Raw genomic sequence first — 27,619 nt, forward strand, 5'->3', positions numbered from 1 at the left:
AATTCCTTTTCAGCACTGTAGCTAGGTTAACAAACTGTCACAGTGCAGTAGAGCCCTCAATCCCAGCTACACTTAGCTCTGATGATTTCCTCCTATTTTTTAATAATAAAATAAAAACAATCAGAGATAAATTAGATGAAATTACCCCCGCTATTAGCCCTGAACTAGCCCAAGCTGTAAATCTAACGTCCCATATAAATCCACCTGTAAACCTAGAAAGGTTCACAGCTGCTGATCAAGCAGAGATAACTTCAGCCATTATGTCCTCTAAAAGCTCAACTTGTGTCCTAGACCCCATTCCAAGCAGACTCCTCAAAGACATTCTCCCCTAATTATAGACCCTATTCTTAATATAATAAATACTTCACTCGAAAGTGGCTATGTTCCACAGTCCTTCAAACATGCAGTCATTAAACCTCTTCTGAAAAAGCCTAATCTAGATCCCGACCTATTGGTAAACTACAGACCTATTTCAAATCTTCCCTTCGTCTCTAAAATCCTTGAAAAAGTTGTAGTAATACAGCTTTGTCGCCACCTGCAGGACAATAACTTATTTGAAGTTTTCCAGTCAGGGTTCAGAGCCCACCACAGCACTGAAACTGCACTAGTTAAAGTCACAAATGATTTGTTATTAGCCGCTGACGATGGACTGGTCTCAATCCTGGTTCTGTTGGACCTCAGCGCAGCGTTTGACACCATCGACCACAACATTCTACTGCAGAGGTTAGAATGTGATGTAGGTGTTGGAGGAACAGCCCTCAGCTGGTTTAAATCCTATCTATCTGATAGGTTCCAATTTGTTAATGTAAACCAGAGCTCCTCACCAAGCTCTAAAGTAATTTACGGTGTGCCACAGGGTTCGGTACTCGGTCCAATTCTGTTTACTCTTTATATGCTACCATTAGGCAACATTATCAGAAAGCATGGCATTAACTTCCACTGCTATGCAGATGACACTCAGCTGTATTTATCAATGAAACCTGATCAGAGCGATCAAGTAGACAGACTTAGTACTTGTGTGAAGGAGATAAAAACCTGGATGACACTAAACTACCTGCTTCTTAACCCTGAAAAAACCGAGGTCATTGTGCTTGGCCCTAAGCATCTACGAGACGCTCTATCTGAGCAGATAGTCACACTGGACAATGTCAGTGTAGCCTCCAGTTCTACTGTAAGAAACCTTGGAGTCTTATTTGACCAGGAGCTCTCATTTAAAGCTCATATAAATCAAGCTTGTAAAACAGCCTATTTCCATTTGCGCAACATCGCCAAAATCAGAAGAATCCTGCCTAAAAGTGATGCCGAAAAACTTATCCATGCATTTGTAACGACTAGATTAGACTACTGTAACTCCCTGCTTGCAGCGTGTCCTAAAAGCTCCATAAAAAGCTTTCAACTGGTTCAAAATGCAGCAGCAAGATTACTAACAGGAACAAAAAGAAGAGAGCACATTACGCCGGTGCTGGAGTCTCTTCACTGGCTCCCGTCGAGTCTAGAATCAAATTCAAAATTCTACTCTTGACCTACAAAGCCATAAATGACATGGCCCCATCCTACCTCAAAGATGCTATAGAACCATATCATCCAAACAGAGCTCTTCGCTCTCAGAATGCTGGCCTTCTGGTGGTGCCAAGAGTCTCTAAAAGTACTGTAGGAGGTAGAGCGTTTAGCTACCAAGCTCCTGTGTTATGGAATCAGCTCCCGACCCATGTTAAATATGCTGACACAGTCTCTTCATTTAAGTCCAGGCTTAAAACGTTCCTCTTCGAAATCGCTTATGGTCAGAGTAGTTAGGAACAGAAAGATAAACCCACAGCTTCAGCTACGCTGCCCTAGGAGTAACTATGCTGGGGGAAGTATGTCAGCTTGAGCACTATCCTCTTCTTCTTCTGACTACTTATGCTATCAAACAATATTTATTTTTTGATTCCACTTGCAAACTGTTCACCGCCTTCTTTTCTTTCTCTCACTCCTGAGGACCTGTGGACCCAGATGCCCCTCCCCTGGTGAAGTGGTCCCTGCCCCGTGTGGACGGTCCCTCATCTGCCTGAAGAGTGGCTCCAGTTCGCCTCAGTCGGTCCCTCATCTGCCTGAAGAGTGGGTCCAGCTCGCCTCCGACGGTCCCTCTTCTGCCTGAAGAGTGGGTCCAGCTCGACTCAGACGGTCCCTCTTCTGCTCGAAGAGTGGGTCCAGCTCGACTCAGACGGTCCCTCTTCTGCCTGATGAGTGGGTCCAGCTCGACTCAGACGGTCCCTCATCTGCCTGAAGAGTGGGTCCAGCTCGACTCAGACGGTCCCTCTTCTGCCTGAAGAGTGGGTCCAGCTCCAGTCTCCTCGTGTCCATCTGTCCGTCTGTGAGAGTTGGATCTCTCCTTCACTGGAACTCCTCCAGGTTTCTACGCTTTTTTTCCCAAAGAGGTTTTTTTGTAGTTTTTCCTGGCCGAGATGGAGAGTCTAAGGACAGAGGACCCTGGGACATCGTCCCTCGCCACCACAGACATTGTCTGACTTCATCGCCACCACAGACATTGTTGATTCATTTCTCCCTGTGGCCCTCAGAGGCAACTGTTGTTGTGATTTTGGGCCTTACAAAAATAAATTGATTTGATTTGATTTGATTTAACAGGAAACTACTGATGCAGTAGTTACTATCATGCTATCATACTATCAGAGTAGAAAGGATGTTTTCTATTTGTATTGTTTTTGTCATCTTGTTTTCACCTGAGTCAGCGTTCTCTCTTATCCAATGACCTCGCTCTAAAGCGATCCGGGAGCCAAATGCGAGCCAGACAATTTGGAATCTAGTACTTCTCACTCACAAACAGAAAGGTCTTGGTGGAGGTTGTTGAGCCTGACCTGCCCTGTGTGATGGCAGCCGGGTCGGGCCCAGAGCAGATGTCCTCCATGATGTACGGGTTTTTCTCACAGCTCACGTTCAGGCTGCTGTAGTTAGGTTTGCACACGGTCAGGAAGTAAGGGGCGGGATATCCAGTCATCAGCTGCAGAATGTCTGTGATCAGGGCGGTAGCACACAGGCCGAACGCGTGCACGCCTGGAGAGAGAGAGGGGGGGAGAGGGGGAGGGAGAGAGGGGAAGGGGGGGAGAGAGGGTGAGGGAGAGAGAGAGAGAGAGAGGGGGGAGAGAAAAACAGAGCGGGGGTTTCAGCATCCTGTTTCATGCCTCATGTATAGGACAGCGTCCTCATATCCACACTGTTCTACAGAGGGCACAGTTTAGGGGTCACATCGTGTTTGTAGAGCACAATTCATACAAAAGGCAATTCAAAGTGCTTTACAGAAAAGCAAAAACATGCAAAGACATGACAGAAATCACACCAGTGAAAGACATGGAAGCAAGTCCAATCCTTTCAGTCAAACACAGCGAAACAAAACTGTTTTCAGCTTAGATTTGAAAATTGTCAGAGTAGAACCTGTCTCACATCTGAAGGAAGACGAGGTTTTAGCTGCATAAAATTGAAATGCAGATTCCCCATGTTTAGTCCTGACTCAGCACCAGCAGGAGGCCGGTCCATGTTTAGTCCTGACTCTGGCACCAGCAGGAGGCCGGTCCATGTTTAGTCCTGACTCTGGCACCAGCAGGAGGCCGGTCCATGTTTAGTCCTGACTCTGGCACCAGCAGGAGGCCGGACCATGTTTAGTCCTGACTCTGGCACCAGCAGGAGGCCGGTCCATGTTTAGTCCTGACTCTGGCACCAGCAGGAGGCCGGTCCATGTTTAGTCCTGACTCTGGGCACCAGCAGGAGGCTGGTCCATGTTTAGTCCTGACTCTGACACCAGCAGGAGGCCGGTCCATGTTCAGTCCTGACTCTGGCACCAGCAGGAGGCTGGTCCATGTTTAGTCCTAACTCTGGGCACCAGCAGGAGGCCGGTCCATGTTTAGTCCTGACTCTGGGCACCAGCAGGAGGCCGGTCCATGTTTAGTCCTGACTCTGGCACCAGCAGGAGGCTGGTCCATGTTTAGTCCTAACTCTGGGCACCAGCAGGAGGCCGGTCCATATTTTGCCGATACAATTCTGACTAATCAGTTCAGTTTAAACTACAGTTTTATTAACAGTGGCTTTACTGCACATAACGCAGATGCACTGGCCACACCCCAGGTTGGTATAAACATTGACCTGGTGGTTTCCCTCTACATCAGGGGTGGTCAAACTACGGCCCGCGGGCCACATCCGGCCCGCCAGGCCTTTCAATCTGGCCCGCCAAGCATGTCCAAGTAATATTTAAAAAAATATGTATATATATATATTTTTTTCCCTTTTTTGCCCTCAGGCATCCGTCTACACTTGTATCCTTAATAAATATGACATGAAATGAATTCAATAATAGATTCAATAGCCTATATTTGACAGAAAAGTGATATTTTATTTGATATACATTTTTTGGGATTTTTTTTTTTTTCACACCAATAATCGCGGGCCGGCCCTCCGCTACTTGCCTAGATTCGAATATGGCCCTCGGAGGAAAATAATTGCCCACCCCTGCTCTATATCTGTTTGCATGGTTTATGTCACAAAAGAGGGGCGGGGCCTGCTGCTGCCAGGAGGACGAGTCAAAACATACTTGGAGAAGCATTCAGCTGAATTCAAGCTACAATTCAGGTTAGAAAGTCCTCTAAATAAACAGTGTACAATCAGTCAGTCCATAAAACTGAGTTAGAGATAAACATTATTTCTGTTTTAGTTTCAGCAAACTTTTCATCCCAGTTGTAAGTATGAAATAGTGTAGTTTAGATTAAAAAAAAACAAGACAAATAACGTCACTCGCATTTAGTGATGATTAATTTGTTAATTGATTAACCACAAACACCTCAGCCATAAGGCAGTTACTGACCCCCAACACTCTTCTGTGACACATCACTAGAGCAAGTGAGCAGGCAGAGACGGCCCAGGGGCCAAGTTTACCAGGTGTGGAGAGGCAGAGAAGTCCCCGGGGCCAAGTTTACCAGGTGTGGAGGGGCAGAGAAGTCCCCGGGGCCAAGTTTACCAGGTGTGGAAGGGCATCTGGCACAGCTTTTCTTTTGCAGTGTGTAATAAATCTATTGATCATATTATATACATGACAAAACATACATCTTGTTAAGATTTTTGGGGATAGTTTTCTTTGGAGATAGTTAAAGTTGAATTCTTATGACTCTTAAGACAATAAATTGAGAGATTATTACTGTTTGTAAAAAGAACATTGTTTTGTGGATGGATCAAAAGTTAATTTAGAGACACGACCGCTCATAAAGACAAATTCCACAGGAAAACTGCAGACCTGGCAACACTGCAGTGAGGGTGGACCTTCGGACACAGCCCTTTTCCCATTCAAAGGATATAATATTAGGCCGTGGCCGCGGTCAAATAACCCAGCAGTTTCAGGAGCCGCGGCACGGCCATATAGCCTCATGGCTAACCCTAACCCTAACCCTAACCTTAACCCTAACCCTAACCCTGACCCTGACCCTGACCTTAACCCTAACCCTAACCTTAACCTTAACCTTAACCCTAACCTTAACCCTGACCCTGACCTTAACCCTAACCCTAACCCTAACCCTAACCTTAACCTTAACCCTAACCCTAACACTAACCTTAACCTTAACCTTAACCTTAACCCTAACCTTAACCCTAACCCTAACCCTAACCCTGACCCTGACCCTGACCTTAACCCTAACCCTAACCCTAACCCTAACCTTAACCTTAACCTTAACCCTAACCCTAACCCTAACCCTGACCCTGACCTTAACCCTAACCCTAACCCTAACCCTAACCCTAACCTTAACCTTAACCTTAACCTTAACCCTAACCCTAACCCTAACCTTAACCTTAACCCTAACCTTAACCCTAACCCTGACCCTGACCTTAACCCTGACCCTAACCCTGACCCTGACCCTGACCCTAACCTTAACCCTAACCCTAACCTGGCGCGGTCAAATAGCCCAGCAGTTTCAGGAGCCGCGGCACAAAAAACCCACGCCGTTTCGGTCGCGTGCCACGGCTCTGTAGACACTCCCATAATATTAATGACTTTGACTGATCATAAATGCAACATTACCGACGAAACGCACGGCCCTGCGGATGAAGGAATTGAAGTTACATCCGGCTGCGTTGATGTTGGCCTCCGTCACAGCTTGCCCTGCTCCACCTCTCCTCCGGGACACGCAGCAGAACAAGATCGCCTCCCCAATCATGATCTGCCACACACGGACAAGCCCCAGGTTTGATTCATCAGCAAATATACATTTATAACACATTTCACCATGGGGAGAATCAAAGGCGCTGTAGTTGTACCGATTAAAGGAGGCTAGCAATGTTTCTGTGTTTGCAAAAGTTACACAATCAATGGAAAATTGGGAGATATGATCCTGTGTGCTTGAGTTTACTGTTGGTCACATGTTTGACCAAGATTGATCCTAGACACAGTGAGACGGTTTCCTGGGGCACGATCTGGTGGAGACGATGCGGTCATCAAAAAAGAAAGAAGTCCTTGGGACGCAGGCGAGGGCTGCACAGAGAGCGCGAGAGTAAGTAGGCTTCAAGTAGCCTACTTATCAGACATCTGACCTCACAGACCCTATGGCTCCGTGAAGTCCCGACTCTCCATTTTACTTCTACAGTGAATGGATAACAACAGCGTACAAGGAACATGTTTTAAAGGAGTTTTAAATTATTTAGCAAAGTGTTCGCTTGAAGAAAAAGGATTGTCTGAGCTGGAGTGAGCACATCTGGCCGCTCACACTCGCATACATCATTATTTCTTTTGCCTAAACCTCCAGACTTAGCTGACCCAATTGGATATGGACTAGAACCAGTTTCAGCTCTACATATTCTGAACTAAATTACTAATGTGTCTTTATTTTATGAAAAACTCAAAACCTCAGATTTGTGGAGAAATTCAATTAAATGTAATAAAATTCAATTTGCAGTGACAAAGAAAGCAATGCAATTCAACATTTAGCCAATTCAAAGGATGTCAACATATGTTATTTAAAATGACTATCCCTGTCTCTAGAGCAGGGGTGGGCAAACTACGGCCCGCGGGCCACATGTGGCAATGGCAATAGGTCTAAATATTTTTAATCATGCTGAGATCTATTGTACTATTTTATTTGTTACATTGTTACATTGTGTTAGTGCTTTTATTTGTACATGTTTTACATAGGTCGTAATCAAATGATGATCAAACAGAGCGCATCATATGTAAGTGACTGAAGGAAGGACAACATTTGTGACCAAAATGTCAGTGCATTAGTTATTGGTATTAGAGTCTGTGACTGATGTGCAGACACATCCATAGGACTATGGTATATAAAGACTATATAGTGCACTGAGCCACTGAGTCAGAATTCAGTCCAGAGATCCTTTTCTTATGCCCATACACATACTAAAGTAATGAGAAAATAATCCAACAAAAGGCTAAGTTTTATTACGCATGGGGGCAGGGGGCGCCATTTGGAACCTTGCCCAGGGCCCTGGTTTGTATGTTTGTATTAGCTCCTTCCAGATACTAAGCACAGCTTCTCCCCGAGGATTCTCTATCCTGTCCATGTGACCCAACCTTTCTGCCAGTAAAGCCTATACAGGAACCTCTGGCACCGCATTACACTCAATATGTTTCCATTGCGCTTCATATTTTTGGTCACACTAATACAACAGTACTCTAATTTGAGCTGAGATAAAGTAATTTTTAAGACAAGGTAAACCTCAACCTCCCATCTTTCGATAGCTGCAGGGTCCTGATACGGATCGGGTCCGGATACAGATTAATGAGATTATTTTGTCCTGAAATGCATTATATAACCACTTTTTAAAAACTTAAAAAGTGGGAATGTTGGTTGTATTGATGACTGATACTTATTTGAGCTTGTGGCAAATAAGGCAACAGGCGTTAATGGGTCAAGGGAGTGTTTTAGCAGTGCCTGGTTGTGGTGCTTACGGTGATGGCAGGTCCAGCGAAGGCCAGGCTGAGCAGCATGAGCAGGGGGATGACCTCATGAGTGGGCTCGATGTACGGCAGGCTCAGGCTCCTGTCGTGGCAGGTGAACCCAGACTTGGTCGGTTTGAAGACATCAGTCCACTCCAGGAAGTACAGGCTGACCACGAACGATACCAGGATGGGCAACTGGGACACACAGAAACAACAGCAACATCAGACAAATGGCAGAGTGGTTAGCATTCTCCTCTCACTACTGGAAGCTCTGGAATATGGTAATCACGTGGTTCTGTGTACAGTTTATTATCTCTGGTTTCCTTTGAATACAGTGCTTTTCTCAAAAATGTAAAAGTAGTAGAATTTAGCATTAGAATGTAGTATTCCTCATTCAGTATATTATTCAAGGTATAATTTATGAACTGGTTATATTTATAGTTACACATATAGAATATTATGACACAATTGATTCTACCCTGTTCTGCAGCATTGTGGTTGTAAATATAAATACATTCATGGCAATTATATTTTATTTTAAAAAAGCCCTGCTGTATTAAAGGGTAAGTTAATTGATATTAATGAATAATTAACACATTTTCTTCTCACAGGAATACTTGCAAGTTAAAACATAAAAAATACTAAATCAACGTTTCGTTACTTGTTGCTGATAATAATGATTAATTGTAAAATCGCAATATTTCGACTCACAATAATCGTGACTCTATAATTTGATTAGTGATTGACAAAGAACCTTCAGCTCAAGTAGAACTAAATGACTATTGTTATTATTTTATGTTTATTAGACGTGACAAGAGACTTGGAATCTATTAAAAAGTTTCTTACTGGCCCAATAAAACTGTGAAACAAACAAGGTTGAGCTTATGTTATGTTTGGAAATGCAGTTCGATGTGTCTGGCTTGAGGTTGGCTATATGTCCACTGGTTTAAAGCAAATGAAAATAATGCATCTAACATTATCTAGACCCCATGCAGCCCTCTGCGAGTCAGGAGGAGAGGGTCAGAGGATGGAGAGGAGGGTTGAGAGGACTTGCTGTGGGCGATAATGAAAAGAGCAGCGGAGGAGGACCAGGAGCAGTTCAGATTGTCATAAATACATAAAGATGCAGGACAGCTCTAAGTGTCCCTGGTATGTGTGGTCCAGTGAGCAGACTAATGCGCTCAGAGAGGGAATGGTGATGCTGACCTGACGATGGGGCTGGACTGATAGAATATGTCACAGGGAATTCATTCACCCCATAAATAAATTAATTGCTCACACATGCAGTGAAATGGTCAGACAGAAAACATAGACAACATAGGGCTGAAATGTCCAACTGATTTAATTAATAATGAATTGGGTTTGAAATGACATTCTGTAGATCTACCTCAACTCAACAGTATTATACTGTACATCACTGGTCCTCACTGTGGTACGTGTTCCTTCAAGTTGTTCAAATAAATCTAATTTAATCCACATTTTTTGGTTCTTTAGATTTCCCCTACTTTAAAGCTTGGAGAGCAATTAGGTAGTCTTATTTTACATCTAGCCCTCGTTTAGACCTGGAATAGTCGTGTATCTGACCTGGTTCAGATCTAAAATGGTAAATGGTCACATTTACAGTGAGGAAAGTATGTATTTGAACACCCTGCGATTCTGCACGTTCTCCCACTTATAAATGATGGAGCGGTCTGAAATTTTCATCGCAGGTGCATTTCCACTATGAGAGACAGAATCTTAAAAAAATAAAATGTTGTATTGTATGATTTTTAAATAATTTATTTGTATGTTATTGCTGCAAATAAGTATTTGAACACCTGCCAATCAGCAAGAATTCTGTCTCTCAAAGACCTGTTAGTCTGCCTTTAAAAAGTCCACCTCTCCTCCACTTTTTGATCTAAATTAGTAGTCCCTGTTTGAGCTCGTTAGCTGTATAAAGACACCAGTCCACCCCACAATCAGCCAGACTCCAACTACTACCATGGGCAAGGCCAAAGAGCTGTCAAAAGACACCAAAGACTAAAGTGTAGACATCCACAAGGCTGGAAAGGGCTACGGGGAAATTGACAAGCAGCTTGGTGAAAAAAGATGTTAAAATGTTAAAATTCTGCATCGCACAGAAGGTTCCTTTGCTTAAGTCAGCACATGCCCAGGCCCGTCTGAGGTTTGCCATTGACCATCTGGATGATCCAGATAAGTCGTAGGTGGTGAAACTTATGTGTGTCAGATGAGACCAAAATAGAACCTTTTGGCATAAACTCCACTCGCTGTGTTTGGAGGAAGAAGAAGGATGAGTACCATCCCAAGAACACCATCCCTATAGTGAAGCATGGGGGAGGAAAAATCATGCTTTAGGGGTGCTTTTCTGCATATGGGTCTTCCAACATGACAATGACCTGAAGCACACAGGCAGGAGAACCAAGGAGTGGCTCCGTAAGAAGCACATCAAGGTTCTGGAGTGGTCAAGCCAGTCTCCAGACCTAAATCCAAAAGAAAATCTTTGGAGGGAGATGAAACTCTGTGTTGCTCTGCGACCAAAACCTGACAGATCTAGAGAAGATCTGTGTAGAGGAGTGGGCCAAAATCCCTGCAGCAGTGTGTGCAAACCTGGTCAAGATCTACAGGAAACGTTTGACCTATAAAATTGTAAACAAAGGCTTCTGTACAAAATATTAATACTGATTTTCTCAGGTGTTCAAATACTTATTTAATAACAGTGAGTTATTACTTAAGTAATTACATACAAATTAATCATTTAAAAATAATACAATGCGATTTAAGTCTCTCAGAGTGGAAATGCACCAATGATGAATATTTCTGACCTCTCCATAATTTCTAAGTGGGAGAACTTGCAAAATCGCAGGGTGTTCAAATACTTACTTTCCTCACTATATATAGCTCTTTTCTATCTTCAAGGCACTCAAAGCTTTACATCAAAGACCACTCACTCACACACCAGAGTAGACACAGGAGGTGAGGCCGGTTACGTGTCTTAAGGACACAAATGTAAGATGTGTTCATCTGTGGTAGCTGGAATTGCACCGCCAACCGAAGATGTTGTCGGGACTGGGCCGGAATGATGAAGCAGTGGCTCTGGGGATGTGACCCAGGTTCAACGTTTTTGCAGTTTCCTTTAGGTTTTTTTAATGAAAATATGATGTAATCAGTGCTGCCCGGTGGTGAAGTTGTTAAGGCACAGCACACGTATGCTGGGCTCCAGCCGGGCCTTTCGCAGTGTCGTGAGTTTGATTCCTACAACTATTTACTGCATGTCCTCCCTTCTCTCTCATCCCCCATTTCACACTACTTTCCTGTCAATAAAGCCTACGGGCGCAAAATCAAAAAAAAAATAATAATACAGAACATACCATGTAATCAATATATCCACCTGGCAATACGTACGGAATATATTTTCAACCACAAGAAAAACATATCTCAATATTGTCTCAATTGTTTTGTTATTCATACAGACAAGTAATACTAGAAAAATGTAGTACAGTGTTGAACCACCCTAACCCTTTTGAAATGAATTCTATTCTGAGCTGTGTGAAGAGTCTGCATCTTTCCAAAGTCAGAGCAATGAGAGGAAGGGCTGTAGGTGATTCCACAGGACAAACTCAGCTGAATAATACATGTTAGAAAATAGAGAAATTGCTCCAGTGGGGTTCTGCGGCTATTTTTGGTAGAGCAGAGCCAAAACAGATCAAGACGAGTAAAACAAGAGTGTCTGCAGCAACCACTTTTTCCTGAAAATCCAGACATCTTTCTCTCAAAGTCTTTTGATAGCTAAACTTGTAGACAGCGCACAAATATTGTTAGCATGCAGAGTAAAGATAACCTGGCTCAAACCAGATTGGTTCATCTTGCATGGAAGGGCAAGATAAACAGCAAATGATAGCTTCTTGCAGCTTAGTGGCAAATGTATCACTCTCGGCAAGACGTTTCTGGGTTAAATATCAATGCTTGGGGCCATTCTCGTGGAGCATCCACTGACCCCTGTGTCTGGGTGAGTTTCCTTTGAAAGCCCATGTTTCCCCACTTAAAAAATGCACACTAGGGCAGGTGCAAAAGGACACAGTGCAACCTAAAAAGACATGGGGGTCAGACTACAGTGATTGTAGGTCTTTACCTCTTGTGTTGTAAAGGCAATAGAGAGAATTACAAATGAGTTCTGACTAAAAGTAAAGCACCAGTTGGATCCATCAATTTGTGTATTCAAAGAATGAGAGCGAATGATTGCCTTAGCTCACAAACAAGAATCAGTATGAAGATTTGGGACGACACTAAGTCTGCTCACAGGCCCTCTGACATCAGGGGCCACACATCTGGAGTCGACCACTTCATGAAATGGTGTGACAATCATTATTTACAAGTCATGTGACTAAACAGAAGGGGTTGTGGCGGACCCCAGGTGAGCCCATGATAAAGTATACTTACGAGCAATTTAGTTGAGCATGTAACTTTAAGAAGATTAAGGATTAAGAATGCTGACCATCTATAGAGCTAGTATTGTAAGTAACTAAGGCTGAGCAAAATAATATGGCTGTTTGCCGTAACCCGACCGACCCGGTATGAAACTAGCCGACTGAAAAAAAAATCTTTTATTTTTCAATTATTTTGCCGACTCACCGACCGGTCTTTCCTAAACCGCCTTGCTGAATATTTTTATCGTGCTGGAAAACCTATCTTACATCCCAAAGGACTGATAACGCACTGCACAACGAATAAGCGTCTTCATTTTCGGTCCTACACATGCTTCTGTAACCAAACAGAACGCACAAAACGGAATCTATATTGCCTTTTACAAGTTGGTTTGCCTCTGTCGGCGCCATTGACGTGGCCATAGTACATGTCACTCTCTATCACGGTGTAACTTGATTTAGATTTGACTCACGCATTGCATTCTGGGATTGAAACACGCCCAGCAGCGTCATCACAATGAACATTGAAGGAAGAGCACAAATACTGAATTCCTATAAACCAGAGATCATGATCTTTAAAACTGTTTAAGTCAATATAATAATGTTTCTTAGATACAAAATAAATACTGTTTACAGCATTTGACACAAGGAGATCTTGTGGAATATATAAAATCACAGCCTACAAAAGAAACTACAAACATATATATATTGCCCCGATGCTAACAACTCCAAAAGGCGGGGGGCCCTTGGATACTTCCACATTGACACAGCTTTTGTTGCAAACACCTTTAAAAAGACTGAATTGTGGACTGAGTAGAGATTGACGCCCGCCAACCTAGATATCACTTTTGGGGCAAAATTAGACCGGGCATTTCCGGGTACACCTGAACGCGACCGAACGCAGCGGCCAATCAGATGCCCGCTTTCATCGAAATTAGATCACGGACACTGCTCGGCCATTGAGAAGCGTGAATACTGCGAAGTGGCATGTCTGTCAAAACGAAACTTAAGCGATGAAAAGGCCCCAAATATGGCCAAATTACTAGTTAAATCTTGATTTTTTCGAAGAATTTCGATACAGGGGCACGGCGGGGCCCCCTCCTAATTCAAACCCGGGGCCCGCCGGCGATTTGAGGGCTTACGGGCCCCGGGCCCCATCTATTTCGCAGCCTGATTTGTATAGCACCTTTCACAGACATAAGTCACAAAGTGCTTCACAAAAACACAAAATAAAATTATAAAATTGCATCCGACCTAACAAATGGAATAGTCAGCTTGTTTGGAAACCTGACTGTAAAATGTAATCACAGATCCTTGGATTGGTCAAACTGGCAGGTAGGTCCACTCTGACCGCTCCACAGACCGTCTGTGAGCAGTCAGTTCATTACATAGCTCTTGTGTGCTCAACAATCAGTAAAAGCTCATGCAGTCTGGAAGGAGACAGAACATTCTCCTACGTAACATGTATGAAATCCTGTTCATTCCTCAGTCAATTAAACTAATTAACCACAACATGGACTGACTGTACAGTGTGTCAAACCTGAGTGTACATTGTGTATGTGAAATAGGTTTTAAATGTATTTTTGTTTGTATTGTGTCATGTCTGTTTACAGTATGTTGATGGTTCTGACCTCTACTCCAACCCAATTCTCTCCATATGAAGAAATACAAATAATAAAGAAACCTGAAACTGAACCTCACGAGTCTAAAATCTAAGTTTTGTCATTTAAATTTATTTCAGTTTAAAACACAAAACATTGAATATTAAGAATCTGACATTCTTTCTTACTGGCATTGTCATTAAACGGAAAAAAAAGTATTCTAACATTTTTGTGTGTTGTTCCAAGTTTAGATTTCATAAACGATGACGTGTGGATTACATCTTCAGAGCAACTAAACACGTTCACTTTCAGTTTAAAAGAAAGCGTGGCAAACTTAAGCTGCTCATTGGCTGTGAGGGTAAAGCATCATTAACAATGTCCAATGTAATTGGATGACTCAAAGTCTGAGTGTGATCGGTGGCACTCATTGGCTATCCATTCCAGACCCTCCCAATTTCCATCCAACTGGTTATTTAATGAGTGGGATAAAACTATGTCAAGATTTATATGGCAGGACAGGGAACCTCATATGCGATTCAAAACTCTATAACTATCTACAACTAGACTCACTCCTCCATCACCACCTCAGCACTCTGAACTCACTCCTCCATCACCCGCTTAGCACCCCAAACTCACTCCTCCATCACCACCTCAGCACCCTAAACTCACTCCTCCATCACCACCTCAGCACCCTGAACTCACTACTCCATCACCACCTTAGCACCCCAAACTCACTCCTCCATCACCACCTCAGCACCCTGAACTCACTCCTCCATCACCACCTCAGCACCCTAAACTCACTCCTCCATCACCACCTCAGTACCCTAAACTCATTCCTCCATCACCACTTCAGCACCCTGAACTCACTCCTCCATCACCACCTCAGCACCCTAAACTCACTCCTCCATCACCACCTCAGCACCCTAAACTCATTCCTCCATCACCACTTCAGCACCCTGAACTCACTCCTCCATCACCACCTCAGCACCCTGAACTCACTCCTCCATCACCACCTCAGCACCCTGAACTCACTCCTCCATCACCACCTCAGCACCCTGAACTCACTCCTCTATCACCACCTTAGCACCCTAAACTCACTCCTCCTTTTTAGTCAAACATCTCCACAAACACAACTCCAGAAGAACATCTTTCAAACAGATTTTCACAATAAGTGACACCGGAGCAGTCACCACGGGGGCTCCCATGAGGGGCTCCCATGAGGGGCTCCCATGAGCAGCCAGTGCACCATGCAGGTACCATGGGTCCCCGCAGGTACGGCTTCAAATCCTTGATCCAAACGTCACCCAATCACTTCTCTTCACTATGCCCCATCACCCAAAACTCACCCGATCCCCCTTTCCCGCACCTTAACTACACCCGGACCCCCTGACCTCATCGTGCCCCATCACCACCTCTGACCTCATCGTGCCCCATCACCACCTCTGACCTCAACGTCCCCCATCACCACCTCTGACCTCAACGTCCCCCATCACCACCTCTGACCTCACGTGCCCCATCACCACCTCTGACCTCAACGTGCCCCATCACCACCTCTGCCCTCACGTGCCCCATCACCACCTCTGACCTCAACGTCCCCCATCACCACCTCTGACCTCACGTGCCCCATCACCACCTCTGCCCTCAACGTGCCCCATCACCACCTCTGACCTCACGTGCCCCATCACCACCTCTGCCCTCAACGTGCTCCATCACCACCTCTGCCCTCAACGTGCCCCATCACCACCTCCAACCTCAACTTGCCCCATCACCACCTCTGACCTCAACGTGCCCCATCACAACCTCTGACCTCACGTGCCCCATCACCACCTCTGCCCTCAACGTGCCCCATCACCACCTCTGACCTCACGTGCCCCATCACCACCTCTGACCTCAACGTGCCCCATCACCACCTCTGACCTCAACGTGCCCCATCACCACCTCTGACCTCGCGTGCCCCATCACCACCTCTGACCTCACGTGCCCCATCACCACCTCAACGTGCCCCATCACCACCTCTGACCTCACGTGCCCCATCACCACCTCTGACCTCAACGTGCCCCATCACCACCTCTGACCTCAACGTGCCCCATCACCACCTCTGACCTCGCGTGCCCCATCACCACCTCTGACCTCACGTGCCCCATCACCACCTCAACGTGCCCCATCACCACCTCTGACCTCACGTGCCCCATCACAACCTCTGACCTCACGTGCCCCATCACCACCTCTGACCGCAACGTGCCCCATCACCACCTCTGACCTCAACGTGCCCCATCACCACCTCTGACCTCAACGTGCCCCATCACCACCTCTGACCTCAACTTGCCCCATCACCACCTCTGACCTCAACGTGCCCCATCACCCCCTCTGCCCTCAACGTGCCCCATCACCACCTCTGCCCTCAACGTGCCCCATCACCACCTCTGACCTCAACTTGCCCCATCACCACCTCTGACCTCAACGTGCCCCATCACCCCCTCTGCCCTCAACGTGCCCCATCGCCACCTCTGACCTCACGTGCCCCATCACCACCTCTGACCTCAACGTGCCCCATCATCACCTCTGCCCTCAACGTGCCCCATCACCACCTCTGACCTCAACGTGCCCCATTACCACCTCTGACCTCAACGTGCCCCATCACTACCTCTGACCTCACGTGCCCCATCACCACCTCTGACCTCAACGTGCCCCATCACCACCTCTGCCCTCAACGTGCCGCATCACCACCTCTGACCTCACGTGCCCCATCACCACCTCAGACCTCACGTGCCCCATCACCACCTCTGCCCTCAACGTGCCCCATCACCCCCTCTGCCCTCAACGTGCCCCATCACCACCTCTGACCTCACGTGCCCCATCACCACCTCAACGTGCCCCATCACCACCTCTGACCACACGTGCCCCATCACCACCTCTGCCCTCAACGTGCCCCATCACCACCTCTGACCTCACGTGCTCCATCACCACCTCTGACCTCAGCGTGTCCCGTCACCACCTCTGACCTCAACGTGTCCCATCACCACCTCTGCCCTCAACGTGCCCCATCACCACCTCTGACCTCAAGTGCCCCATCACCACCTCTGACCTCAAGTGCCCCATCACCACCTCTGACCTCAACGTGCCCCATCACCACCTCTGCCCTCAACGTGCCCCATCACCACCTCTGACCTCAACGTGCCCCATCACCACCTCTGACCTCACGTGCCCCATCACCCCCTCTGCCCTCAACGTGCCCCATCGCCACCTCTGACCTCACGTGCCCCATCACCACCTCTGACCTCACGTGCCCCATCACCACCTCTGCCCTCAACGTGCCCCATCACCACCTCTGACCTCACGTGCCCCATCACCACCTCTGCCCTCAACGTGCTCCATCACCACCTCTGCCCTCAACGTGCCCCATCACCACCTCCAACCTCAACTTGCCCCATCACCACCTCTGACCTCAACGTGCCCCATCACAACCTCTGCCCTCAACGTGGCCCATCACCACCTCTGACCTCACGTGCCCCATCACCACCTCTGCCCTCAACGTGCCCCATCACCACCTCTGACCTCACGTGCCCCATCACCACCTCTGACCTCAACGTGCCCCATCACCACCTCTGACCTCAACGTGCCCCATCACCACCTCTGACCTCGCGTGCCCCATCACCACCTCTGACCTCACGTGCCCCATCACCACCTCAACGTGCCCCATCACCACCTCTGACCTCACGTGCCCCATCACAACCTCTGACCTCACGTGCCCCATCACCAACTCTGACCGCAACGTGCCCCATCACCACCTCTGACCGCAACGTGCCCCATCACCACCTCTGACCTCAACGTGCCCCATCACCACCTCTGACCTCAACTTGCCCCATCACCACCTCTGACCTCAACGTGCCCCATCACCCCCTCTGCCCTCAACGTGCCCCATCACCACCTCTGCCCTCAACGTGCCCCATCACCACCTCTGACCTCAACTTGCCCCATCACCACCTCTGACCTCAACGTGCCCCTTCACCCCCTCTGCCCTCAACGTGCCCCATCGCCACCTCTGACCTCACGTGCCCCATCACCACCTCTGACCTCAACGTGCCCCATCACCACCTCTGCCCTCAACGTGCCCCATCACCACCTCTGACCTCAACGTGCCCCATTACTACCTCTGACCTCAACGTGCCCCATCACTACCTCTGACCTCACGTGCCCCATCACCACCTCTGACCTCAACGTGCCCCATCACCACCTCTGCCCTCAACGTGCCGCATCACCACCTCTGACCTCACGTGCCCCATCACCACCTCTGACCTCAACGTGCCCCATCACCACTTCAGACCTCACGTGCCCCATCACCACCTCTGCCCTCAACGTGCCCCATCACCCCCTCTGCCCTCAACGTGCCCCATCACCACCTCTGACCTCACGTGCCCCATCACCACCTCAACGTGCCCCATCACCACCTCTGACCACACGTGCCCCATCACCACCTCTGACCTCAACGTGCCCCATCACCACCTCTGCCCTCAACGTGCCCCATCACCACCTCTGACCTCACGTGCTCCATCACCACCTCTGACCTCAGCGTGTCCCGTCACCACCTCTGACCTCAACGTGTCCCATCACCACCTCTGACCTCAACGTGCCCCATCACCACCTCTGCCCTCAACGTGCCCCATCACCACCTCTGCCCTCAACGTGCCCCATCACCACCTCTGACCTCGCGTGCCCCATCACCACCTCTGACCTCAACGTGCCCCATCACCACCTCTGCCCTCAATGTGCCCCATCACCACCTCTGACCTCACGTGCCCCATCACCACCTCTGACCTCACGTGCCCCATCACCACCTCTGACCTCAACGTGCCCCATCACAACCTCTGACCTCACGTGCCCCATCACCACCTCTGACCTCAACGTGCCCCATCACCACCTCTGACTTCAACGTGCCCCATCACCACCTCTGCCCTCAACGTGCCCCATCACCACTTCTGACCTCACGTGCCCAATCACCACCTCTGACCTCACGTGCCCCATCACCACCTCTGACCTCAACGTGCCCCATCACCACCTCTGACCTCAACGTGCCCCATCACCACCTCTGACCTCACGTGCCCCATCACCACCTCTGACCTCAACGTGCCCCATCACCACCTCTGACCTCAACGTGCCCCATCACCACCTCTGACCTCAACGTGCCCCATCACCACCTCTGCCCTCAACGTGCCCCATCACCACCTCTGACCTCACGTGCCCCATCACCACCTCTGACCTCACGTGCCCCATCACCACCTCTGACCTCAACGTGCCCCATCACCACCTCTGCCCTCAACGTGCCGCATCACCACCTCTGACCTCACGTGCCCCATCACCACCTCTGACCTCAACGTGCCCCATCACCACCTCTGACATCACGTGCCCCATCACCACCTCTGACCTCAACGTGCCCCATCACCACCTCTGACCTCACGTGCCCCATCACCACCTCTGACATCACGTGCCCCATCACCACATTTGACCTCAACGTGCCCCATCACCACCTCTGACCTCACGTGCCCCATCACCACCTCTGACCTCAACGTGCTCCATCACCACCTCTGACTTCAATGTGCCCCATCACCACCTCTGCCCTCAACGTGCCCCATCACCACCTCTGATCTCACGTGCCCCATCACCACCTCTGACCTCACGTGCCCCATCACCACCTCTGACCTCAACGTGCCCCATCACCACCTCTAACCTCAACGTGCCCCATCACCACCTCTGACCTCACGTGCCCCATCACCACCTCTGACCTCAACGTGCCCCATCACCACCTCTGACCTCAACGTGCCCCATCACCACCTCTGCCCTCAACGTGCCCCATCACCACCTCTGCCCTCAACGTGCCCCATCACCACCTCTGACCTCACGTGCCCCATCACCACCTCTGACCTCAACGTGCCCCATCACCACCTCTGACCTCACGTGCCCCATCACCACCTCTGACCTCACGTGCCCCATCACCACCTCTGACCTCAACGTGTCCCATCACCACCTCTGACCTCAACGTGCCCCATCACCACCTCTGCCCCCAACGTGCCCCATCACCACCTCTGACCTCACGTGCCCCATCACCACCTCTGACCTCAACGTGCCCCATCACCACCTCTGCCCTCAACGTGCCCCATCACCACCTCTGACCTCACGTGCCCCATCACCACCTCTGACCTCAACGTGCCCCATCACCACCTCTGACCTCAACGTGCCCCATCACCACCTCTGCCCTCAACGTGCCCCATCACCACCTCTGACCTCACGTGCCCCATCACCACCTCTGACCTCAACGTGCCCCATCACAACCTCTGACCTCACGTGCCCCATCACCACCTCTGCCCTCAACGTGCCCCATCACCACCTCTGACCTCACGTGCCCCATCACCACCTCTGACCTCAACGTGCCCCATCACCACCTCTGACCTCAACGTGCCCCATCACCACCTCTGACCTCGCGTGCCCCATCACCACCTCTGACCTCACGTGCCCCATCACCACCTCAACGTGCCCCATCACCACCTCTGACCTCACGTGCCCCATCACCACCTCTGACCTCAACGTGCCCCATCACCACCTCTGACCTCAACGTGCCCCATCACCACCTCTGACCTCGCGTGCCCCATCACCACCTCTGACCTCACGTGCCCCATCACCACCTCAACGTGCCCCATCACCACCTCTGACCTCACGTGCCCCATCACAACCTCTGACCTCACGTGCCCCATCACCACCTCTGACCGCAACGTGCCCCATCACCACCTCTGACCTCAACGTGCCCCATCACCACCTCTGACCTCAACGTGCCCCATCACCACCTCTGACCTCAACTTGCCCCATCACCACCTCTGACCTCAACGTGCCCCATCACCCCCTCTGCCCTCAACGTGCCCCATCACCACCTCTGCCCTCAACGTGCCCCATCACCACCTCTGACCTCAACTTGCCCCATCACCACCTCTGACCTCAACGTGCCCCATCACCCCCTCTGCCCTCAACGTGCCCCATCGCCACCTCTGACCTCACGTGCCCCATCACCACCTCTGACCTCAACGTGCCCCATCATCACCTCTGCCCTCAACGTGCCCCATCACCACCTCTGACCTCAACGTGCCCCATTACCACCTCTGACCTCAACGTGCCCCATCACTACCTCTGACCTCACGTGCCCCATCACCACCTCTGATCTCAACGTGCCCCTTCACCCCCTCTGCCCTCAACGTGCCCCATCGCCACCTCTGACCTCACGTGCCCCATCACCACCTCTGACCTCAACGTGCCCCATCACCACCTCTGCCCTCAACGTGCCCCATCACCACCTCTGACCTCAACGTGCCCCATTACTACCTCTGACCTCAACGTGCCCCATCACTACCTCTGACCTCACGTGCCCCATCACCACCTCTGACCTCAACGTGCCCCATCACCACCTCTGCCCTCAACGTGCCGCATCACCACCTCTGACCTCACGTGCCCCATCACCACCTCTGACCTCAACGTGCCCCATCACCACTTCAGACCTCACGTGCCCCATCACCACCTCTGCCCTCAACGTGCCCCATCACCCCCTCTGCCCTCAACGTGCCCCATCACCACCTCTGACCTCACGTGCCCCATCACCACCTCAACGTGCCCCATCACCACCTCTGACCACACGTGCCCCATCACCACCTCTGACCTCAACGTGCCCCATCACCACCTCTGCCCTCAACGTGCCCCATCACCACCTCTGACCTCACGTGCTCCATCACCACCTCTGACCTCAGCGTGTCCCGTCACCACCTCTGACCTCAACGTGTCCCATCACCACCTCTGACCTCAACGTGCCCCATCACCACCTCTGCCCTCAACGTGCCCCATCACCACCTCTGCCCTCAACGTGCCCCATCACCACCTCTGACCTCGCGTGCCCCATCACCACCTCTGACCTCAACGTGCCCCATCACCACCTCTGCCCTCAATGTGCCCCATCACCACCTCTGACCTCACGTGCCCCATCACCACCTCTGACCTCACGTGCCCCATCACCACCTCTGACCTCAACGTGCCCCATCACAACCTCTGACCTCACGTGCCCCATCACCACCTCTGACCTCAACGTGCCCCATCACCACCTCTGACTTCAACGTGCCCCATCACCACCTCTGCCCTCAACGTGCCCCATCACCACTTCTGACCTCACGTGCCCAATCACCACCTCTGACCTCACGTGCCCCATCACCACCTCTGACCTCAACGTGCCCCATCACCACCTCTGACCTCAACGTGCCCCATCACCACCTCTGACCTCACGTGCCCCATCACCACCTCTGACCTCAACGTGCCCCATCACCACCTCTGACCTCAACGTGCCCCATCACCACCTCTGACCTCAACGTGCCCCATCACCACCTCTGCCCTCAACGTGCCCCATCACCACCTCTGACCTCACGTGCCCCATCACCACCTCTGACCTCACGTGCCCCATCACCACCTCTGACCTCAACGTGCCCCATCACCACCTCTGCCCTCAACGTGCCGCATCACCACCTCTGACCTCACGTGCCCCATCACCACCTCTGACCTCAACGTGCCCCATCACCACCTCTGACATCACGTGCCCCATCACCACCTCTGACCTCAACGTGCCCCATCACCACCTCTGACCTCACGTGCCCCATCACCACCTCTGACCTCACGTGCCCCATCACCACATTTGACCTCAACGTGCCCCATCACCACCTCTGACCTCACGTGCCCCATCACCACCTCTGACCTCAACGTGCTCCATCACCACCTCTGACTTCAATGTGCCCCATCACCACCTCTGCCCTCAACGTGCCCCATCACCACCTCTGATCTCACGTGCCCCATCACCACCTCTGACCTCACGTGCCCCATCACCACCTCTGACCTCAACGTGCCCCATCACCACCTCTAACCTCAACGTGCCCCATCACCACCTCTGACCTCACGTGCCCCATCACCACCTCTGACCTCAACGTGCCCCATCACCACCTCTGACCTCAACGTGCCCCATCACCACCTCTGCCCTCAACGTGCCCCATCACCACCTCTGCCCTCAACGTGCCCCATCACCACCTCTGACCTCACGTGCCCCATCACCACCTCTGACCTCAACGTGCCCCATCACCACCTCTGCCCTCACGTGCCCCATCACCACCTCTGACCTCACGTGCCCCATCACCACCTCTGACCTCAACGTGTCCCATCACCACCTCTGACCTCAACGTGCCCCATCACCACCTCTGCCCCCAACGTGCCCCATCACCACCTCTGACCTCACGTGCCCCATCACCACCTCTGACCTCAACGTGCCCCATCACCACCTCTGCCCTCAACGTGCCCCATCACCACCTCTGACCTCACGTGCCCCATCACCACCTCTGACCTCAACGTGCCCCATCACCACCTCTGACCTCAACGTGCCCCATCACCACCTCTGCCCTCAACGTGCCCCATCACCACCTCTGACCTCACGTGCCCCATCACCACCTCTGACCTCAACGTGCCCCATCACAACCTCTGACCTCACGTGCCCCATCACCACCTCTGCCCTCAACGTGCCCCATCACCACCTCTGACCTCACGTGCCCCATCACCACCTCTGACCTCAACGTGCCCCATCACCACCTCTGACCTCAACGTGCCCCATCACCACCTCTGACCTCGCGTGCCCCATCACCACCTCTGACCTCACGTGCCCCATCACCACCTCAACGTGCCCCATCACCACCTCTGACCTCACGTGCCCCATCACCACCTCTGACCTCAACGTGCCCCATCACCACCTCTGACCTCAACGTGCCCCATCACCACCTCTGACCTCGCGTGCCCCATCACCACCTCTGACCTCACGTGCCCCATCACCACCTCAACGTGCCCCATCACCACCTCTGACCTCACGTGCCCCATCACAACCTCTGACCTCACGTGCCCCATCACCACCTCTGACCGCAACGTGCCCCATCACCACCTCTGACCTCAACGTGCCCCATCACCACCTCTGACCTCAACGTGCCCCATCACCACCTCTGACCTCAACTTGCCCCATCACCACCTCTGACCTCAACGTGCCCCATCACCCCCTCTGCCCTCAACGTGCCCCATCACCACCTCTGCCCTCAACGTGCCCCATCACCACCTCTGACCTCAACTTGCCCCATCACCACCTCTGACCTCAACGTGCCCCATCACCCCCTCTGCCCTCAACGTGCCCCATCGCCACCTCTGACCTCACGTGCCCCATCACCACCTCTGACCTCAACGTGCCCCATCATCACCTCTGCCCTCAACGTGCCCCATCACCACCTCTGACCTCAACGTGCCCCATTACCACCTCTGACCTCAACGTGCCCCATCACTACCTCTGACCTCACGTGCCCCATCACCACCTCTGATCTCAACGTGCCCCATCACCACCTCTGCCCTCAACGTGCCGCATCACCACCTCTGACCTCACGTGCCCCATCACCACCTCTGACCTCAACGTGCCCCATCACCACCTCAGACCTCACGTGCCCCATCACCACCTCTGCCCTCAACGTGCCACATCACCCCATCTGCCCTCAACGTGCCCCATCACCACCTCTGACCTCACGTGCCCCATCACCACCTCAACGTGCCCCATCACCACCTCTGACCACACGTGCCCCATCACCACCTCTGACCTCAACGTGCCCCATCACCACCTCTGCCCTCAACGTGCCCCATCACCACCTCTGACCTCAAGTGCTCCATCACCACCTCTGACCTCAGCGTGTCCCGTCACCACCTCTGACCTCAACGTGTCCCATCACCACCTCTGCCCTCAACGTGCCCCATCACCACCTCTGACCTCAAGTGCCCCATCACCACCTCTGACCTCACGTGCCCCATCACCACCTCTAACCTCAACGTGCCCCATCACCACCTCTGACCTCAAGTGCCCCATCACCACCTCTGACCTCAACGTGCCCCATCACCACCTCTGACCTCAACGTGCCCCATCACCACCTCTGCCCTCAACGTGCCCCATCACCACCTCTGACCTCAACGTGCCCCATCACCACCTCTGACCTCACGTGCCCCATCACCCCCTCTGCCCTCAACGTGCCCCATCGCCACCTCTGACCTCACGTGCCCCATCACCACCTCTGACCTCACGTGCCCCATCACCACCTCTGCCCTCAACGTGCCCCATCACCACCTCTGACCTCACGTGCCCCATCACCACCTCTGCCCTCAACGTGCTCCATCACCACCTCTGACCTCACGTGCCCCATCACCACCTCTGACTTCAACGTGCCCCATCACCACCTCTGACCTCAACGTGCCCCATCACAACCTCTGACCTCACGTGCCCCATCACCACCTCTGACCTCAACGTGCCCCATCACCACCTCTGACTTCAACGTGCCCCATCACCACCTCTGCCCTCAACGTGCCCCATCACCACTTCTGACCTCACGTGCCCAATCACCACCTCTGACCTCAACGTGCCCCATCACCACCTCTGACCTCGCGTGCCCCATCACCACCTCTGACCTCACGTGCCCCATCACCACCTCAACGTGCCCCATCACCACCTCTGACCTCACGTGCCCCATCACCACCTCTGACCTCAACGTGCCCCATCACCACCTCTGACCTCAACGTGCCCCATCACCACCTCTGACCTCGCGTGCCCCATCACCACCTCTGACCTCACGTGCCCCATCACCACCTCAACGTGCCCCATCACCACCTCTGACCTCACGTGCCCCATCACAACCTCTGACCTCACGTGCCCCATCACCACCTCTGACCGCAACGTGCCCCATCACCACCTCTGACCTCAACGTGCCCCATCACCACCTCTGACCTCAACGTGCCCCATCACCACCTCTGACCTCAACTTGCCCCATCACCACCTCTGACCTCAACGTGCCCCATCACCCCCTCTGCCCTCAACGTGCCCCATCACCACCTCTGCCCTCAACGTGCCCCATCACCACCTCTGACCTCAACTTGCCCCATCACCACCTCTGACCTCAACGTGCCCCATCACCCCCTCTGCCCTCAACGTGCCCCATCGCCACCTCTGACCTCACGTGCCCCATCACCACCTCTGACCTCAACGTGCCCCATCATCACCTCTGCCCTCAACGTGCCCCATCACCACCTCTGACCTCAACGTGCCCCATTACCACCTCTGACCTCAACGTGCCCCATCACTACCTCTGACCTCACGTGCCCCATCACCACCTCTGATCTCAACGTGCCCCATCACCACCTCTGCCCTCAACGTGCCGCATCACCACCTCTGACCTCACGTGCCCCATCACCACCTCTGACCTCAACGTGCCCCATCACCACCTCAGACCTCACGTGCCCCATCACCACCTCTGCCCTCAACGTGCCCCATCACCCCATCTGCCCTCAACGTGCCCCATCACCACCTCTGACCTCACGTGCCCCATCACCACCTCAACGTGCCCCATCACCACCTCTGACCACACGTGCCCCATCACCACCTCTGACCTCAACGTGCCCCATCACCACCTCTGCCCTCAACGTGCCCCATCACCACCTCTGACCTCAGGTGCTCCATCACCACCTCTGACCTCAGCGTGTCCCGTCACCACCTCTGACCTCAACGTGTCCCATCACCACCTCTGCCCTCAACGTGCCCCATCACCACCTCTGACCTCAAGTGCCCCATCACCACCTCTGACCTCACGTGCCCCATCACCACCTCTAACCTCAACGTGCCCCATCACCACCTCTGACCTCAAGTGCCCCATCACCACCTCTGACCTCAACGTGCCCCATCACCACCTCTGACCTCAACGTGCCCCATCACCACCTCTGCCCTCAACGTGCCCCATCACCACCTCTGACCTCAACGTGCCCCATCACCACCTCTGACCTCACGTGCCCCATCACCCCCTCTGCCCTCAACGTGCCCCATCGCCACCTCTGACCTCACGTGCCCCATCGCCACCTCTGACCTCACGTGCCCCATCACCACCTCTGCCCTCAACGTGCCCCATCACCACCTCTGACCTCACGTGCCCCATCACCACCTCTGCCCTCAACGTGCTCCATCACCACTTCTGACCTCACGTGCCCAATCACCACCTCTGACCTCACGTGCCCCATCACCACCTCTGACCTCAACGTGCCCCATCACCACCTCTGACCTCACGTGCCCCATCACCACCTCTGACCTCACGTGCCCCATCACCACCTCTGACCTCAACGTGCCCCATCACCACCTCTGACCTCAACGTGCCCCATCACCACCTCTGACCTCAACGTGCCCCATCACCACCTCTGACCTCAACGTGCCCCATCACCACCTCTGCCCTCAACGTGCCCCATCACCACCTCTGACCTCACGTGCCCCATCACCACCTCTGACCTCACGTGCCCCATCACCACCTCTGACCTCAACGTGCCCCATCACCACCTCTGCCCTCAACGTGCCGCATCACCACCTCTGACCTCACGTGCCCCATCACCACCTCTGACCTCAACGTGCCCCATCACCACCTCTGACATCACGTGCCCCATCACCACCTCTGACCTCAACGTGCCCCATCACCACCTCTGCCCTCAACGTGCCCCATCACCACCTCTGACCTCACGTGCCCCATCACCACCTCTGACCTCACGTGCCCCATCACCACATT

At 51.8% G+C, this 27,619-nt stretch overlaps 1 protein-coding gene across 1 annotated transcript in view; it reads right to left on the reverse strand.

The window, feature by feature from the left end:
• plppr4b (phospholipid phosphatase related 4b) overlaps positions 1 to 27,619 on the reverse strand; it is a 47,377-nt gene that overhangs the window by 13,326 nt on the left and 6,432 nt on the right. The window contains exons 2-4 of the mRNA XM_072451214.1: positions 7,934 to 8,119; positions 6,053 to 6,191; positions 2,856 to 3,051 (exon numbers count right to left, since the gene is read on the reverse strand). Coding sequence (XP_072307315.1) covers positions 2,856 to 3,051; positions 6,053 to 6,191; positions 7,934 to 8,119 — 521 coding nt within the window. The remainder of the gene's footprint in view (positions 1 to 2,855; positions 3,052 to 6,052; positions 6,192 to 7,933; positions 8,120 to 27,619) is intronic.

The sequence above is a fragment of the Eucyclogobius newberryi genome, unplaced genomic scaffold, assembly GCF_026437365.1.
Source record: "Eucyclogobius newberryi isolate DKJ021-1_F unplaced genomic scaffold, fEucNew1.0.hap1 SCAF_18, whole genome shotgun sequence".
Lineage (NCBI taxonomy): Eukaryota > Metazoa > Chordata > Actinopteri > Gobiiformes > Gobiidae > Eucyclogobius > Eucyclogobius newberryi.